General features: G+C 49.9%; 1 protein-coding gene across 1 annotated transcript in view; it reads left to right on the forward strand.

The window, feature by feature from the left end:
• Positions 1-18,345, forward strand: part of SCAP (SREBF chaperone) — a 67,798-nt gene that overhangs the window by 35,738 nt on the left and 13,715 nt on the right. The window contains exon 3 of the mRNA XM_047695243.1: positions 10,107-10,236. Within this exon, the coding sequence (XP_047551199.1) occupies positions 10,107-10,236 (130 nt within the window). The remainder of the gene's footprint in view (positions 1-10,106; positions 10,237-18,345) is intronic.

Raw genomic sequence — 18,345 nt, forward strand, 5'->3', positions numbered from 1 at the left:
TCTCCGCTAAAAGTGTTTTCTCTTTTATTCTGATTTCTGGAGCAGCTCGTGGGGACACTCATGGTTATTATCCCCGGTATGGCCTTCTGTTGGGGGTGGTGGGACTGGGCTTCCCGTGCACTAAATCCGTGGGTCTTCAGTGGCCTCCATACGTGGGAAGGTGGTAAGAAATACTTGGTGAAGGAGTACATTGAATTCAACTTGTATGCTGTGTGGTCAGTTTGAGTCGAAGAAGGGTAGTTGTGATTCCCTGTCCACAGAGATAACTCTAGCTACAGGAAAAGGGAAGGATGTTTCCTGTTTGCCATTCATCCTTGGGGATTGGGTGTCGCCAGGTGAGACCAGGCAGCGTCCTGGACCAGGAATGTGGGATACATGTACCAGCTGCTTGGGTGCCGTCGGGCCTTCCCTCTGAATGAGTAATTTGCTCTTACACAAGTGTTTCAGAACAGACAGTTCTTGGTTTTATGACGTGAGGTTTTCTGGTATGAAAACTTTAGAAGATGGCTACGGTCTCAAGTTTGGAGGACCCCTTCTCGACTCTGGGTGAATTCGAATGGGCTGGAAGGTTGGGGAAGAGGCAGATGTGATGATACGATATTTAACAACCAACACAGCCCAGATGCTGCCAACCCTGCCTTACGTCCCGCGTGCTCCTGGCTGAACGTCTGTCCTGGGGAAGGGGCGGACGAGGCTAGGGGTAGGACTGGGCTGATGGGAAGGCAAGGAAGACTGATCTTTCTTGACTCCTGGCTTGTAGGTCCTTTGGTACTTTCCCTTTCACAGGTGCTGTTCCATTTGATGCCTGACCTCCTTAGCGGGGGTGGTATGTCCTGGTTTTTTTTTCAAGATGATGACACTGGTGTGGAGAGCTGATAAGTGGTATTACAGCCGGCAGGTCCTTGTGGAAAGCCCTGTACCTCCTCCACTTCACCAAGGTGATAGGAACTTTTTGAAGAACACCGCTTAGTGCTGATAGCTTTTGTTGCAAGGAGTTTGCTCCCTGAACAGGAAGCCCAAGAGACATGGTCTCAGCGGCCGTGGGCCAGGAGCAGGATCTGTAGGCAGAACCTGCCTAGACAAGACCAGAGAGGGGTTTTGACACATTAGCCCTGTGTAACAGAAATTGAGGAGAGCGCTCCAAGTGGGTTTTATAGCACTTCAGTAAAGATGGCCATAACAGGGGCCCCTGGGTGGCTTATTTGCTTGAGCACCTGCCTTCAGCTCAGGTCATGATCCCGGAGGACCGGGATCGAGTCCCGTGTCGGGCTTCCAGCTCCACAGGGAGTCTGCTTCTCCCTCTGACCCTCCTCTCTCATGCTCTCTCTCACTCTCTCTCTCTCTCTCTCTTTAAGAAATAAATAAAATCTTTAAAAAAAAAAAAAAAGATGGCCATAACATATGCCAAGCACTCTGCCAGCCTAGTGATGCACATATCATCTCAGAAGCGTGATCTGGACCCAAGACAGATAGCCGCAGTGCCATTGGATGTCATGCTCAGCAGATGTGACCTGGCCTTGGTGCAAAGGGAGATGGTGGTGTCAGGGAGGCTTCTCTGGGGGAAAACCTCTGAGCTAAACCCTGTAGGAAGAATGAGCGGCGTCTTCCTCCCCTCTTTTCCTGCTCATGGTTGTGGCCATCAGTCAGCTCTCAGCAGCTGGGCAGGAAGGATGGTCCCCCAGAGAGCCCCTTTGAAAACCTGCTATCTCCTCTGGTCCTACCTTCTCACGGCGCTACAGGTTCCTCGTGTCTTTGCAGTCACGAGGTTTTTCTTTGAAGAGGAAAACCAGCCTTAGATACTGTCCCGTTCTCAGTGCCGTGTACTTTCCCAGAGCAGCAGCTTTGTCCTGTCATCTCGAAGGAGCCTTTTAGCAGCTTTTCTTAAAATCTGATTGGCTTAGGAAACATTTTGCAAAGCTAAATGAAGTCTGTTAGCCTCCTAAAATGACAAAATTTGTTTCAACAGATCCACAGATTCTGGGCCTTTTTGTTTAAGAGAACAGATATTGTGGCCCTAGGGCACAAGCCTCCTTGTCCTCTTCTAACCTGCGAAGCTTCTTTGTCCAGGGCAGGGTCCCCCCTTCTGTTCAGTCTCAGGTTGCCTGCAGAAAGCAAAGTGTGGGTCGTAGACTGCTTCTAGTAGTTTTGTTAGATACCTGCATTCTGTTTAGTGGCTTATCTTTTATTGTCCCTGGAATGGGGCACTGGTGCAGCTTGAACTCAAAGGACTCCTGCTCTTGAGACCCCTGTTCAGATCTTAAAGGTCACGTGAGCTGTAGACCCCGTTCGTCAGCACCGGATCACCCCGGGAGCAGTGAATGCTCTTTCCTCTGGGAAAATCTGATGAAACCTGCAGCACGTAGGCACTGTGGCAGGAGGTGTCTTCGCATTTCCTGAAGGTTAGGCCACCCGAGGTGTGGCCCAGCAGCAGTCCAGCAAGGCAGAGGGTGTTCTCGCTTCCAGGCGGGGGTGTGGTAGGTGCCCCGTGGGATGAAGAAAGAGTGCTTGGGTGCCGGGCTACCTACCAGCCTTCCTGGCTGCAGGTCAGAGGTTAGCATGAGGGTCATGGTGTCCCTTGATTCTGTTGATTCTGCAGCCTGCTGCTCATAGCTAGAGAGGGTGATTTTAACTTGGAGAGCAGGTCAGATCACGGTGAGGCCATTCTGAACCCCATATCATTGTGCAGCCTGTGCGGGAATGCCAGAGCAGGCTTGGCTCCTTTCCTCTTCCTTTTTCTCTGGAAGGACACAGTACCTTGGGGCTGAGGCTGCATGTCTCAGTTGTGGTGGTTCTGCGTGGCAGCCTCTCTCCTGCTCTGCCCATGTTTTGAGTTTCCCCAGATCACCATGCTCTTGGTGGGGTGTGCACACAGGGGCTTGTATTAAAGGCTCCTTTCTTCTCTGCCTGTGTGGCCATTCTAGACACATTTTATTCTCTTTGTGAACAGGAAGGAAATCTAAGTAGGTGAAGGCCTGTCCGTGACTGTGTTCTGGAAAGCCAGGCTGGATAGCTGAGGATGAGTCCCAAAGCCCCACTGAGCTGTGCCCTGAAGCCGACACCTGAGAGCCCAAGGGACCAGCTGCTGCAGCTGCTGCTGGACGCTGGCCTGTCCAGCATGCCAAAGCCCAGGCCTCCCCCAGCAAGAGTTACTCCCGGCCTCATGAACAAGCTCCGGAAAGGCTCTGGAATGCCTGTGGGAGATCAAAGACTCCTTCACCACCCGAAAGTTCCTCAGACACAAGAGAGCAGGAGAGCTCAGAAATAACTGCCTTCTAGTCTTTCGCTACCCCACCCCTCGGCCTGCACTGTGGTTCTCCCCTGAGAAGGGAAGAGAGGAAACCTCTCTCACCTTGATGTCTCCAGACAGGTGCCTCAGGCAATGTCTCTGAGCATCATTTCTGTGGTTGCTGTTTCCATTTGTCTTCAGCATCTCCTGAACCCCAATCCCAGATGACCGGGAGTGAGAGGGGGTGAGACAGGCCAGTAGCATCCCCTTAATTGTGGGACTAGAGGAACAGGACGTTGCAGGGCTGCTTTGGGTCAAGAAGCAGGGGAAAGGACCATTCAGGGTCCTAAATATTCTTGCATGGGAGTGGGTGAAACGCCCCTGCCCAAGGGCCCACCAGATGGGCTGTGGGATGGCCGTTGCCTCACCCTGCCCTGGGACACAACAGGGTGTGTGCGCGTCTGACCCTGACCCCCTCCCTTTGTTCACGTTCAGGCCCCTGCTGGAGGGCGGCACCGAACAGGATACGTGGATAAGGGAGGGCAAGGCCAGGTCCTGGGATGTGGGGGTAGAGGGGCTAGTGGTCAAGAACGTGTCCCAGGGAGGAGGGACCACAGGTGAACCTACACATCATACCCTCAGCACACACTCTATTGTGGTGGACTTCAGAACACAAGTTTAAATTTATTAAGAATTTCCATACTGTTATAGCAGAGCACTAAACCCCAAGCACTCAGACCTTATGAGCATGGAGTTCTGTGCAGCAAAATGTGCACTCACGAAGTCAGCCTTGCGTGGGCCGTCTGGAAGATACCTCATCCTGAACATTTCCTGAATGTCTTCCATGTGGCTAGTATTTGGGATGCAGGAATTAAAATGGCATGTCCCCTCCCTCTGTTTCCTGTATTAATCGTGTAGATGAATAGGGGATCTCTGGGCTCAGTGGTTGCAGGCTGTGGCAGAGTATAGAGGAGAGGGACTGATTTGCTTGGGGACAGAGGAGTGGGGAGGCAGTGTGGCCTTGAAGGATAGGCAGGAATTTGGCTGGCACTTGGTGGGCTGGAGGGCGTTTTGGTTTGGGTTCCCCTAATGCAAGGATTGAGTATGTGTAGCTTGTGTGTGAGATGACATGAGCTCGGGTGCCAGTGAGCAGTGAGCTAGGAAGCAAGGAGCAGCATCCGGGAGTGAGCCCCACAGGCAGCTGTGTCATCTCACCGGGGAATGTGCAGAAATGGGGTAGGACAGCTGCCTCGGAGCTCCTGCCTGGGTGTGGGGGCTTGGACAGTCTGTGCCAGGGGTCAGCGGACTCTTTCCCTAAAGGGCCAGAGAGTAAAGCCACACACCGCCTCAGTCACTTTGTTGTTGTTGTTTTAGTTTTTTAAAGATTTTATTTGAGACAGAGAGTGAGCATGAGGGGGGAAGGAGCAGAGGGAGAGGGAGAAGCAGACTCCGCACTGAGCAGGGAGCCTGCCAACTTGGTGCTCAGTGACCCGACCGAGGTCATGACCTGAGCCGGGCAGATGTTTGACTGACTGAGCCACCCAGGTGTCCCTTGTTTGTTTGTTTAAAAGAACCTCTTAAATGTGTAAAAACCATTCTTAGGTCATGGACCACACAAAAATGGGCCATTGGCTGTAGTTTGTGAACCCCTAGTCTGTACAGTAACAACATCAGCCGCTGGTTGAGGGCTGCTTCCCGCTAGCATCAGTTCCCACCACTTAGGCAGAGAGGCCTCCAACAGCCATGGAACAGAATCAGGGACAGAGATGCAAATGCTAGCAGCTGGAAATTGGGAATTGAGCCAGCATACCCAGAAATAAGAACGGGGGGATAAGGGAAGGGCACCAGTAGCCTGTAGGAGATGTGTCGGGTGGTCTTATGTGGGGAACGGGCCACACAGGTGTGGTAACAGAGTTACGGGTGGGGGCGATTGGGGATTTCAGGTCCATACCTGGCTAAGAGATAAGTGATTTCAGGGATAGAAGCAGAATCTAGCTAGGCTAGTGCATTGCCCCAGGTGAGAGCTGATGGTTGCTTAGTCCAAGTGGAAGGCCTGGATGTGGCCTTATCTGGATATATTTTGAAGGTGGAGCCTTCAGGATAGTCTGAGGACCAGATGTGAAGTATGAGAAGAAGAGTCAAGATCAAAGTGCTTGGCCTGAGCAGCTGGATGGGTGGAGCTGAGGCAGGAAAGGAAGAGGAGGTATTAGAGACATGGTTCATTTCCTTTGCCCCTGTGAGATCAGGGTAAGCCAAGATATAATCTGGTCTCAGAAACGAGTTTTGCAGAAGTAACATGGGGGTGGTGGTAGAAATCCCCAGACAGTTTCTTTAAATGTCTCTAGTCTGTTTTCTAACCTTGGAAAAGCGAGTGTTTTTACTTTTGAAAATTGCCTGACACTTTCCTTCAAAGCTTTCCTTTTGGCTAGAATTTGGCAGCCATGGATGGTGATTATTCCCTCGCATTTTGCAGTCTTGTAGAATTTGGTGTTTTTCTTTGCCTACGTTAAGAGGGATATATGGTCGATTAAATTTTTTTAGCAAAAAAAATGCAGTACAAGGTATTTAAGTGTGACCTTAAGAACACAGACTCTGGTGCCACACTGTCGGTGTTGACATACTGGTTTTGTTGCTCTCTAGTGGTGAGGTAGCTTGTACGTGTCTCATTGGGTTGTGGTGAGGCTCACCTGAGCACATAGGTGGGAGGCACTGGGATCCATATCTGGCACATAGGTGCTCAGTGAGAGAAACTACCGCTAGTACGGGTACAGAAACTGGTCCACTGTCAGTGATAAGAACCATGTTGGGGTGAGTATGGGGCACTTTGGTAGCTCACAGGAGGAGCTACCGAAGGGAACCCAGATATTGGGGAAAGGGGAAAGACTTCCTGGGGCAAGTGGTACCACAACTGAGAGCCCAGAGATGAGTTATCTAGAAGAATGGGCAAGCGTGTTCCAGCAGGGATGGAGCCTCAGAAGCAAGAGAGCAATTGTGTGGCTCCAGGGCACAGAAGAATCACTGGGAGCCTCTTGAAGAATTTCAAGGTCTGTGGACCTTTTTCCCAAGAGACTTTGTCCTAAGAAAGTTGGAGGCTCTGGAGTGTCCTTCCCTTCTTTCTCTTCCTGCTGTAGTTTTGGACTCCTGGAATTCACAGATGTTTTTAGTAATTTACGGTTTGAGAAAAAGGCTGCATCTAGTCCAGTCAGTGTGCTTCGAGCAGCTGTGGTGTGGGACGCGAACGCAGACATGGAGAGTACTGAGTACTGCCTGCTTTTATCCTGGAGTGAAGCTCACGCTCCATCCGTCTTAGGTCTGGGCCTCCAGACTCCTCTCCACAGGCAGAGTCCAGGGCGTAGCCCGTGTGCTGTGCAGAGCTTTCCAGAGCAGAACCTTAGCTAAGTCTGGAGACAGCCCTTGACTCCTACCTCCAAACAGTTGAACCTTGGCTTTTGAAAGCAGCAAGAGAGGAACAACTGTTCGTGTTCAGGGGAGTGTTGGTACGATTGACAGCTGATTTCCCCTCCAAGACCATGGAGGCCAGAAGGCAATGGGATAACATTTAAAGTTTTGAATGGAAAAAAACTCAGGAAAGAATCATATATTATACCATACGATTGTTTGGTAATGGAGAAATTGAGATATATCCAGACAAACAAAGCTGAGGGGATTAGCTACCACTGGGTCTGCTGTACAAGAACACTAAGTAAAGAAAGCCCTTCAGGCTGAAATGAAGGGATACTAGACAGTAATTTGAAATTAAAAATAACACTAGTAGGGGCGCCTGAGTGGCTCAGTGGGTTAAGCCTCTGCCTTCGGCTCAGGTCATGATCCTAGGGTCCTGGGATCGAGCCCCGCGTCAGGCTCTCTGATCAACAGGGAGCCTACTTCCCCCTCTCTCTCTGCCTGCCTCTCTGCCTACTTGTGATCTCTCTCTCTCTGTGTAAAATAAATAAATTCAAAAAAATCTTTAAAAAAAAATAGCACTAGTAAAGGTAACCAGATTGTAACTTTTGGTTTGGTTTGTAACATCTTTCTTTGTCTTTAGGGCTTTAAAAGGGAAGTGCATTGAACAATTATTTTTAAGTCTAAGATGATGGGCCTACAATATACAGATTGGAATCTGTGGCGATAATATTATAAAAGGGGAGAGACAGAGAGCTGTAGAAACAGTGTTTAGGTACTATTGAAACTAAGCTCTTCTAGTTTGGATGGATGGTTTCAGTTGTCTTATTTTCAAGGTCACTGACCTCTTCTCCTGCTTGCTCATGTCTGTAGAACCCCTCTATAACAGCAGTATTTAATCTAGGTTGTTGTAAATTGTTAATTGTACTCCCCATAGTGACCAAATGATAACTTGAAAAATGCAGAAAAGGAAAGAAGGGAGTCAAAGTGGCACACTACCAAAAATCAGCCAGATACCAAAAACCAAACAAACAAACACAAAAAAACAATTGAAGGAATTGAGGAACAAAAGTCCTATAAGACATGCAAAAACAAGTGGTACAAATAAATTCTTCCTTATTAGTAATCATATAAAATGTGAGTGGGTTAAACTCTTCTATTAAAAGAGACATTGGCAGATTAGATTTAAAAAGAATCTGTATGCTGTCTACAGGACACTTCAGATACAGACTACACATCAGATGTAATAACACAGAGAGGCTGAAAATAAGAGGATGGAAAAATATATTCCGTGCCAAATAGTAACAGAAAGAGACCTAGAGTGGCTGTATGGTTATCGGATACTATTTAAAAGGTTATGAGACAAAGAAGGATGTTGATAAATGCCTTAATAAGCAAGAGTGCACGACAGTTACACACACACACACATACACCCCAACAAGAGCCCCCAAAGCATATGAATCAAAAATGGACAGAATTGAAATGCAAAATTGAGAAATCTGCAGTGACAGTTACTTGAATCCTGCACTTGCAGTACTGGCTACAAAAACCAGACAAGATGATAAGGAAATGGGGAACTTGAGCAAGAGTGTCTGCCAGCCAGACCTAACAGACGTGTAGAGAACACCCAGCAGTGGCAGGATTGACCTTCTTCTCAAGTGCTCATGGAAATTTCTCCCTGATAGACCGTATGCTAGGCCACATTAAGCAAGTCTTAATAAATGAAAGAAGACTGAAATCATTTAGAGTGTCTTTTCCACAGTGGAATGAATCTAAAAATATTAGAAGGAAAACTGGAAGACCCACAGATAAGTGGAAGTTAAACGGTACATACTAAAACAACCAATGAGTCAAGTAATCAGAAGGGAAATTAGGAAATACCTTGAGATGAGAACGAAAATAACACAATACACCAAGTGTGGTGGGGTGCTGTGAAAGTTGTACAAGGAGGGAAATGTGGAGCTGTGAAGAGGACTCCGTACTCATAGCTAGAATATATAAAGAGCTATGAATCAATGAGAAAAAGATAATCGAAAGAGTTGAAGAAAAGAGAATGTGTCCAAATGGCCAAAAAGCATGCAAAAGACTTTTCAACATTGTTGCACATTGAAACCACAGAGACCCAGGCCTTCTCCTGGCCATGGTTGCAGTTAATTGGCCTGACAGCATCTAGAGGTAGCAGGGCTCTGGAGCATCTGAAATTCACGTCACACCACTGGTGGGCACATAACATTTGTGCAACTACTTTGGAAAATTAGTATTCTCTACAAAGCAGAACAAGCGCACTCTAACACCCAGAAGTTGTCTTCTAGGAACACACCCCAACAGAAGGAGTGCGTATGGCCACCGAAAGCCGTATATAAAGATGACCATAATAGCTTTATTCTTAATAACTGAAACTGGAAACCAGCCAAAGGTTCCTTGACAACGGATTGGGAAAATGCACTGAGGTGTAATTCAGGGGAACGGCACATATCTGTGGGAAGGGGTGATCTGCCGCATGCACTGGTGTGGGTGAATCTAGCAGATAAAGTTTAAGTGAAAGCAGCCAGTCATGAGTACACACGTGGCATAGGTGCTTTCATTTGTAAGCCATTAAAAAGGCAAAGCTAATTTATGGTGGTAGAAGTTCTAATTTATTTATTTTATTTTTTTGAGTAGGCTCCACACCCACTGCGGAGCCCAGTGCAGGGCTTGAACTCACGACCCTGAGATCAAGACCTGATGAGACCAAGAGACGTTCACTGAGCCACCCAGGCACCCCCGATAGTAGTTTGGGGGATGCTCTTCACTGGGCAAGGGTACAAGGTGCCTTCTGAGGTTCTGGAAATGTCCTATAGCTTGATCTAGGTAGTGATTATACAGGTGTATGTATATTTAAAAACTTATTGAACTACGTAGTTAAGATTAGTGCGTTGTATTCTATAAAAGTTAATTCTCAATTAAAAACAGAAGTATTCTTAAAAAGTTGTGAAAGAAAATGCACATCAGTGTGCCAGCTTTTTGATACAAGGTCAGGGTTTTCCCTTGTGAATGGCGGGTCTGATTATAAACCATGCCCTCAGTGTGTTCTACACAACTTTCGTGGTCTCTTTAAATTGGAGCAATTGCCCAGCAGTATGCCTCAGGCTCTTTGGGATTTTTATAGATCCCCCCCCACCGCCCCAGTTTCTTGTTGTTGTCTTGCTTACATCTAATTTGACAATTTTTTTTTTAGCATCTTTGTTATGTCTCTAAAAATGTTCAACCTGATTTATGAATTAGACTTCCTTGTAAGCTTTCTGTGACTAAAAATGAGCTTGAAAAATTTCTGATCTCAGAAGGCGGCTTCTGTGAGTGTGTTTCTAGCCCTGAAGTTTTATGATTCCAATATTTTGCACACGTGCACTGTACCTGCGGTGGCTCCTGCGTTACTCATCCCGGCGCAGACTGTGCTCCCGCCGTGTCCTAACCCTTCTCTCCTTCTTGTTCGTCCCAGCTGCCCACTGCTGAAACTGCCCCTGCCAGGGACGGGACCGGTGGAGTTCACCACTCCCGTGAAGGACTACTCGCCCCCGCCTGTGGCCCTTGACCACAAACCAGGGGAGCCCAGTGAGCGGCCAGAGTGGGTAGGTGCTCATCGTGTGGCCGGGGAGATCCCTGAGGGTTGGGTGGAGATCGGCCAAGGCAGGGGTCCTGGGAGTGTGTGAGGGTGGCCATCTTCTGACTGGTGAATATGTGTACTTGACCGGCTCTACCCAGGCACCACAAACACCTAGTCACAGTTAGTGAATAGCCTTGTTTGAAAGGAAACCCCAAATGACACAAAAGTGAGACTGTCCTACAACACCAGGGTGGGGTGTGTGGTTGTAATCGCTGTGGCCGGGTGGGTTCAGGATCCTAGCTGGGCAGCTCACACACCATGCCCGGGGCCGAGCAGCCTGAGATGGCGCTAGCAGCCAGGCCATCTCCTCCTTGCCCCAGTGGTCATGAGAACCACGGAGCATCTCTAGAGAATGTTGTCAGCAGAGTCTTGACACCATCTAACGTATGCTGTGTGTGCCTTATTTCTTCAGATCGGTTAGGTCGGTTAGGTCTGATTTTCTCCTCAAAATGCAGTTAGGTAGAGAGAGTGGAGTTTTGTGTTTTGGGTTTTTTAAATCCCTTTTACAGTTAAGGAAATGGGGCCTGGAGTGATCAAGGGCCTCTGTTATTCAGCTTACGTGGGGTCAGCACTGCCATCAGAACCCCAGGACTCCTGACTCCGGGTCCCTGCTGCTTCTGGACTGTACTGTCCTCAGTTGACTGAGATTTGATGTCTATGAGGAAATAAGAGTCGCTCCAGTTGAGGGTCTGAGGCAGAGGAACTCACTCACTCTGACACTGGAGTCATTACTCGGAAATCTGGCAAGCTCCAGAGCCCATCCCTAAAGTTTTTACCTGCCAGGTAGTGGATAAACTGTCCATCCTTCACACATTGTGCTTTGGTCCCGTGGACTTGTGCTGGGCTGAGTATGTTGTTGAGGAGGAAAAGCAAAGCTCAGAGGGCAGAGCTCTTCCTCTGCCGCCTTCTCTGAGTGTGATGGTACGTTCCTCTGTTTCCTTTGCGGGTAATGTGGCCATCCGGTACCATGGTCAGCCGGGTGTGTGTTAAGCTATACATGCATCCAGCTTACTAGGACGCCGTCCATTAACGTCGGAGGGAGCATGACTGATGTTGGCAGGAACTTGCTCTGTGACTTCGTGTCTCAGCTTGACCATTGGCCCAGCCTGGGACCTTCTTGGTTCAGACCTTTTACCCTCATTACCCTCTTGAAGCAGTTGTACCACAGAGTGGAACCAAGGGCTCCTGGTCACAACAGGGTGGTCTGTGTTGGTGGATATTTCATGACTCCAGGAGTTCGGTGGGCCTGACCATATCAGGGAGGCATTTAATAATACAGCTGTTGGGGGAGGGGGTGATGTGTTTGTGAGCTCCTTGAACTTCCGTGGTGCCCTTCTTCGGTCCGGGATGACGGTAGTAAGCAGCTGTTGGATAACTGCGGGCGCAGCAGTCAGAGGATTGTCTGCTCTCTCGTCCTCACTGGAGCACCCCCCACCCCTGCCTTGAAGGCCTCTGTGCAGTGACCCCGGTGGCTGTGCAGGTCAGTGGTCAGTCATCTTACCTCTGTGGACAATCCATGCTCAAAATCCAGGCCAGCAAAGCAGGAGCAGTAGAAACTGCTTTAGTTACAAGGAACAGAAAACTCAGCCCAAACCAGAGTAAGCAAGAAGGGAATTTGGGGAGTCCTAGGACTCAGGGACACTATGGCTTGGGCCTCAGAAGGAGCCCCTCTCTCCACTCTGTCGGCTCCGCTCATGATCTGCCTGCCAGCAGCTCCAGCAGCGCCAGCCCCACGTTGGTGTGGGATGAGAGGGTGCCGGGCTGATCCTAAGGGAGGTTACGTGTCACTCCCCATCCCAGATCCAGGGGTGAAGGCGGTACTTTGTTGACTGGCTTCATCATTTGTCTCCATCATGAGGCTGAGAACGAGGGCGGACCTTGTTTCCAAAGGAAAATCAGGGTTCTCAGGCTCCAGGCAGCACAGCACAAGCACCTGCCGCCCACCGGGGAACGAGAACGTCCTTCCTTCCCCCGTTGCTTCCAGCTTTCGCCATATGTTTACTGCATGTCTGCGGTGTGCCCGGCAGAGTGCGACCTAGGGGACACATAGCGTTCACGGCTTCCGGGGAGGTCCCAGGCCACTTAGACAAGACAAAGATGTCCGTTTAAAATAAATATGGTACATGTCAAAGGGACACAGGAGCCAACTGAAAGAGCTCCTGGTGGTCAGTGCTGGAAAGTATATTTTGCAATAAAGCAAAGTACTGGATTGGATTATAGGCCAAAGTATAAAATAAATATCTGAGTTCATATGATCAAATAAGTAAATGGGGGAAATAGACAAATTTGGGCAAAAATACGAAATAATTGATGTAAGTACTCTGCCCTCAAGGCGGTGGGATTTAACCCCCTTCATTAAGCGTGCACTGTGCATAGCGGCTTCCTTCCAGAGAACACCGTATGGAGACGGGGAGAAAAGAAGCACTTTACAGTGGAGAACCAGATGGATACCTCCCCAGAGAGGCGGTCAGGGTCAGCGTCGGCAGTGGTAGATCAGGCTGATGGTGTATACCCTTGAGGTGCGACAGGTGAGACCCTCTGCCCCGGTCTTCTTCCCAGATACCCATAATCCCAGCCTAATTATGGGAAGAGCATCACATGAGTCCCAGTTGAGGGACTTTGTGTGCACTGCCTGACCACAACTCCGAAAAACTGTCAAGGTTCTCAAAAGCAAGGAAATTCGGAGAAACTGTCACTAAGGGAAACTAAGGAAACCACATTTTCTTGGTTTTTAACCTGAAGTCCTTTGTCTTTCCCAGGATCCCATTTAGGGCACCACACCACCTGCGCTTGCTGCTTCCCTGGCCGCCTCGAAGACCTTCCTGGTCTTGGATGAGCTCGGCAGCTCCAGGTGGCAGCCAGGTGTTTCGTAGAGCCACCTGTTGGGGGGCGGTGGGGAGGTTTCCGGTTTTCCTCTAGACTGGGGTTGTGGGTTTGGGGAAGACTGCAGGGGTGAAGCATCATTCTTTTCACATACATCAGCCTCCTAAGTTACTTTTTAAATTTCCGTACAGTAACAATGTTCAGTCTTTATACCGTAAAGCTCTTGCTACAAGTTTTTAAAAAGGTTTTCTAGGGTGCTTGGTGGCTCAGTTGGTTAAGTGTCTGCCTTGGGCTCAGGTCATGATCCCGGAATCCTGGGATCAAGTCCCATATCGGGCTCCCTGCTCAGCGGGAAGTCTCCTCCCTCTGACCCTCCCTCTTCTCATGCTCGCTCGCTCAGGCTCACGCTCTCTCTCATTCTCTCTCTCAAATAAATAAATAAAATCTTTTTTTAAAAAAGGCTTTTTAATGGATACATAGAGAAATCTCATTGCTGTTTCCATTTGCCTTTCCCAGATGATTAATGTCAAGGGCTTACTGTATTTGCATGTCTTCTTTTGCTGTTTGCAAGTGCCCATTTTGAATGCAGTCATTCGGATTTCTTTTTATTGCATTGCCAGTCTTTCCGTATGTTTTTTCTCCCCTTTTGCTTTAGTGTCCCCACAATGGGATGCCATAGCTACGCTCTGTGGTCTTGCCTTTGTGGGTCCTGCAGAGAGGTCTCTGATCCACTCCTCCTGGTCCTGGTACTCTGAGTCAGGCCCACCCTATCTTGGAGTCACTAACTCAGCCTTGTCAGCATGGGAGGGGCACTTTCTGGAAAGAGGGATGTTTTTACCTGAGGAAGAGAAGAACAAAGGAGAAATGGTAGAAGCTTTCCATTCCCCACACTTGTGTGACCTTGGGCAAGTTTCTTCACAGCTTCGTGCCCTTGTTTCCCCATTCATAAATGGGGATGAATCTATATCATCCATTGTCAGAAGATTAGACAAGGCATGCAAAGGCTTAGTGCGTACCTGGCCCATCACTTGCATTTGACACATTTGTGGCTGTCACTGTACTTGATCAGATCTGGCCAAAGTCCTGGAGGAGGACCAAAGTTCATATGCTCGGATTGCCCTCTGGGGCACAGCAGGCCTGCAAGCCCTTTAGCCTGAGCTCAGTGCCACTCTCTCCAGAAAGCCTCCCCCAGCTTTCTTGCCCTGCTTCTCCTCTCTGCTCTGTGTTTCCACCCAGTAGGAATTGTGTTCTATTTAAGTGTGTATAGTCTGGTATTTTAACATAGTAGTTGCTGAAGAAAAGCTTCTTGTTGAACAGAGAAACCGGGTGGCTTACTTAGCCGACCAGGAATATAAAGTGAGGCATTTCTCTTGGACCGTGGCAGGTGATTAGGTGGGTGGGGCCAAGTTGGATCTGAGGTGGTGGAGTTTCAACTTTGATTGTATGGGCAGTGGGAAGCCAATCCCCCAGAGGCAAGGACTTGAGGAAAGTGTCAGTAGGAAGATCAGTTGTATGAAACGTGGAGAAACTTAGAGACGTGGAGAAACTTAGAGACGAGGTGACCATGCTTAGGAGAAGGGTGGGTGGGTGAAAGGAGTGGAAGGATTCATCTGCAGGAGAAGCCAAATCTAATTTTAATAGTTTTAAGCCATGGTAATGTAACTTCGTATAACTCACATGTGTTTGGCTAGACACTTTGCTGGATGGTTATATGTGGTGTTTTCTTGGGTCCTCACAGTGAAGTGTGAGGTCTGGGATTCTATCCCTGTTCCCTAGTAAGAGCCTGGGGGCTTAGAGAGTACAGACACCATTGTCCAAGGCACACTGCCAGGGCTGGCACTAGAAGTTGAACCCAGATGGGTCCCCTGAGCCTGCCCCCAACCCACCGCCCACCACACCCCCTCACATGCCCAGGGCTGGAAGACAAGGATCAGGAGTTCTGTTTTTCAGAATTGCTGAGCAACAGGTATCCTCTGTCTGTTCTGCAGAGCCCCTGGGTGTGTCAGGATAAAGGTAAACTCCCTGGAGCTCTAGGTTGCTCTGTCTGAATGTAGAGGAAGGACTATGTTTAAAAAAAAAAAAAACAAAAAAAACCAGTAACAAGAACAAAACAAGCCTGAGGTCTCTTGCACTAGCCTGGCTTCCCTAGACAGGCTCACCAGGAAACCTGAACTTCACACGAAGCCCTACCTGGCCAGCCGCAGCGATGGCGGAGCTTCCGGGGCCAGCCCCGTGGTGTCTGTGGTGGTGGCTGAGCCTGGACTTGGGCTTTCCAGGGAGCCCTGGTCAGCGCCTCATGCTGTGAATGCTGGTGGTTGGAGATCCCGGGGATCCCTGACCTCAGCTCCCCTCCTGCACTGCTCATGTGGGGCCTTCCTGTCTGTTTCTAGTTCTCTATGGAACTCTCATGGTTCCCAGGTACCTAGGCACATTGGCTGTTGAGAAAAAACAGGCTGGAGAATTGGGTAGCTCTGGCTTTAATCCTGACTCAGCTGCCTGTCTGCTCTGTCCTTGGACACATCCTTAATCTCTCTGGGCCTTGGTTTTCTTATCTGGGTCCTTGAGGTCAGGGTCGGATCTCCCAAGGCTGCACTCAAGGTTATCAGCCAAGGCTGCGCTCCTCTCTGAGCCTGACAGGGGAGAATCCACTTCCAGGCTCGCTCAGTGACCTGCTGGCAGTGCAGGCCGTCAAGCTGGGGGACTCCTTTCCTCACTGTGTGTTGGCTGAGGGTCCGCTCAGTTCTTTGCTAAGTGGGCCTTCCAGAAGAGGGGGACTTCTGGAAGAGGAAGAGTTACAGTCTTTTCCCTTCCAGTTACGCACACTCTTGTATGCACATGGGTGCGTGTTAAAGTACAACATAAAATTTACCATATAAACCCTTTTTAGGTATAAGTTCATTGGTATTAAATACATTCACATTGTGCAACCATCCACCACTGCAATTTTTCGTCTTGTAAAATGGAAACTCTGTACCTCTTAATAACCCCCCCGCCCCCAGCCCCTGGCAACCACTGTTATTTCTGTGTCTATAAATTTACTTGAGGTACCTCGTAGAAGTAGAATTGTACAGTGCTTGTTTTTTTGTGACCGGTTTATTTCATGCAGCATTACGCCCTCAAGGGTTATGATCTTTTGTAACCTAATCTCAGAAATGACATCTTGTTACTTTCGTTGTCATCTGTTTGTCAGAAGCCAGTCACTGGGTGCTGCCCACTCAGGGGGTTGCACGTGGGCGTGAGCCCCGGGAGGTGGGGGTGGCTGGGGTCTCGGGAGAAGACTGCCTGGGGAGAAGACTGCCTGCCGCAAGCTCCATCTAGTGGGGAGTCTGCTCTCTGTGCCTGCAGGCGTCTGGGTCCCTGCGCCCTTCCTCTTCCGTGGCCGCTGTTGGGGTATGGGTGGCTGTGTCTGTCTGCCTGCCTCTCACTTGACAGCACCCAGCACGGGGAGTGGTGGGGCCCTGGCCACGTCCCGCTGCGTTTTCAGTGCCTGCCCGCTTACTTGCCGGCTGCCGCTCCCTGCATCGCCTGTGTCAGCGGATCTCAGGTGCAGCAAGCTCAAGGTGCTGGGGAGTTAGCGTCCCCTAGCCACAGCCCTCAGGCTGGAGCCGCTGGGCAGGTGTGTAATACCTGAGCTCTCTAGTCCCTTAGGTGGGGTGACTCAGCTAAAACCTGTTACCGCAGAGGTCGTTTGGCCGGTAACACCCTTTGTTGGTTGCTTTCCCTCCCAGTGGCTTGTGCTTTTCCCCTCTCTGTACTTTTCTGCACACTCCAAATAAACCACCCGTCTTGGGCTCTGCTCCCTGGGAACCCAGATTGAGATAGTGGGGTGACAAGAGTCAGGTCCGTCCCTGTTGAATAAACCATGGTAAGGGAATTTTGATGCCCAGAAGAGGGGGCTTGAGGGTGCCTGTGTTGGGTGGCAAGTTTGTTATAATCCTATTAAATGAGCGGACCAAGACCTTGGGAAAGTTGCAAAGACGTAAAATAGCTGCTTGGGAAGTTCACTGGGAAATCAGGGAGGGTGAGTCAGGAGCCCTTCAGCAGAGAGAGGCCCAGCCAAGGCCAGGGGGCAGGGCTGTGCTGTAGGAATCAGCCATTCCCTGGGGCTTGCCGGCAGGGCTTGCCAACCAACGAGTGCTGGGTCTGCGCAGCACTGGTGGAAGGACAACAGAGAAAGAGATGTCTAAGGCAAAGGGATTACATGTTCCTATGAAAATCTGATGAAAGCCATGGATCCTCTCCCCTAAAAATGATGATGGTAATCATAACATGTACACTTTGAAGCAGAAACTTTTTTAAAAAAATTGGTGGAGCAAGGTGCTCCCAGAACTTCTAGAGCTGTCCCTAGGACCCAGGAGAGGGCTCTGGTTCTGAGTCATGTTCATTAGCACTTGTAGAGATGGTAGTGCAAGTGGTCCTGGCTGGGATGAAGGGGGCTGGGGAGGAAGTTGAGGGCCTAAGGGTGGAGGTGGAGGGCCCGAGGAGGGCACTGGGCAGAGGAGGTGGCGTGTGTGACACAGCCTTGCGGCCAGTGGGCACAAACCAGGGCTGGAGGCTCTGCGGTGCCGTGCTGTCTCTGGCTGACCTGCCGTGTCCTTCACAGGGTTTGGGGATGATTGCCCTGGGGCGGGTCTCCTTGTAGAGCTGTTTGATTTCAGATGGCTCCTCCCCGACTCAGGCCTGTGGGGGGAGTTGAGCAGATGAGCTGCTGTACAGGTCAGAGCCTGCGGCAGCCAGCTTCCTCCAGAGTCCTCTGTGCCTCTGAGCAGCTTCTAGCAGGCCAGGTCCAGTGCAAAAGACCAGCAGGTGAGGCCTTCTGTCTGCAGCGCCTTTGTGAGGGCGTCCTGAACGTAAACTTCACAGAGACACAGGTGGTTGCCTTGGGTTGTTCCTTGACACTCAGCAGGCCTGAACTTACTGCTCGCCTTCAGCATCCTGACCTTGCTTGTGCGATGAACTGTCTGGGGGTCATTGAGTGGCTGAGTGGCCTTTCTTCATGTCCTCCTTTGCTCTTGGGAGTCCCTGATTGCGGCACTGCCATGCGTCATGGCTGCTGGGCTGTCTTGCCCTGCCTCCACCTGGATGATGCCATAACTCCAGAGGCTTCCAGAGTGTGGCTTCCGCCTGGTCTCTTCCTCTCAGAGACACCCGGGGGCTGTTCTTTGTCAGCGGATTAGAATCCGCAACCGCTCAGGCAGGCGTCCTCCCAGCCTCCCCTTGTTCTAGCTGGGACTTCTGGTCGTACCTGGCA

Source organism: Lutra lutra, chromosome 1 (assembly GCF_902655055.1).
Source record: "Lutra lutra chromosome 1, mLutLut1.2, whole genome shotgun sequence".
NCBI lineage: Eukaryota > Metazoa > Chordata > Mammalia > Carnivora > Mustelidae > Lutra > Lutra lutra.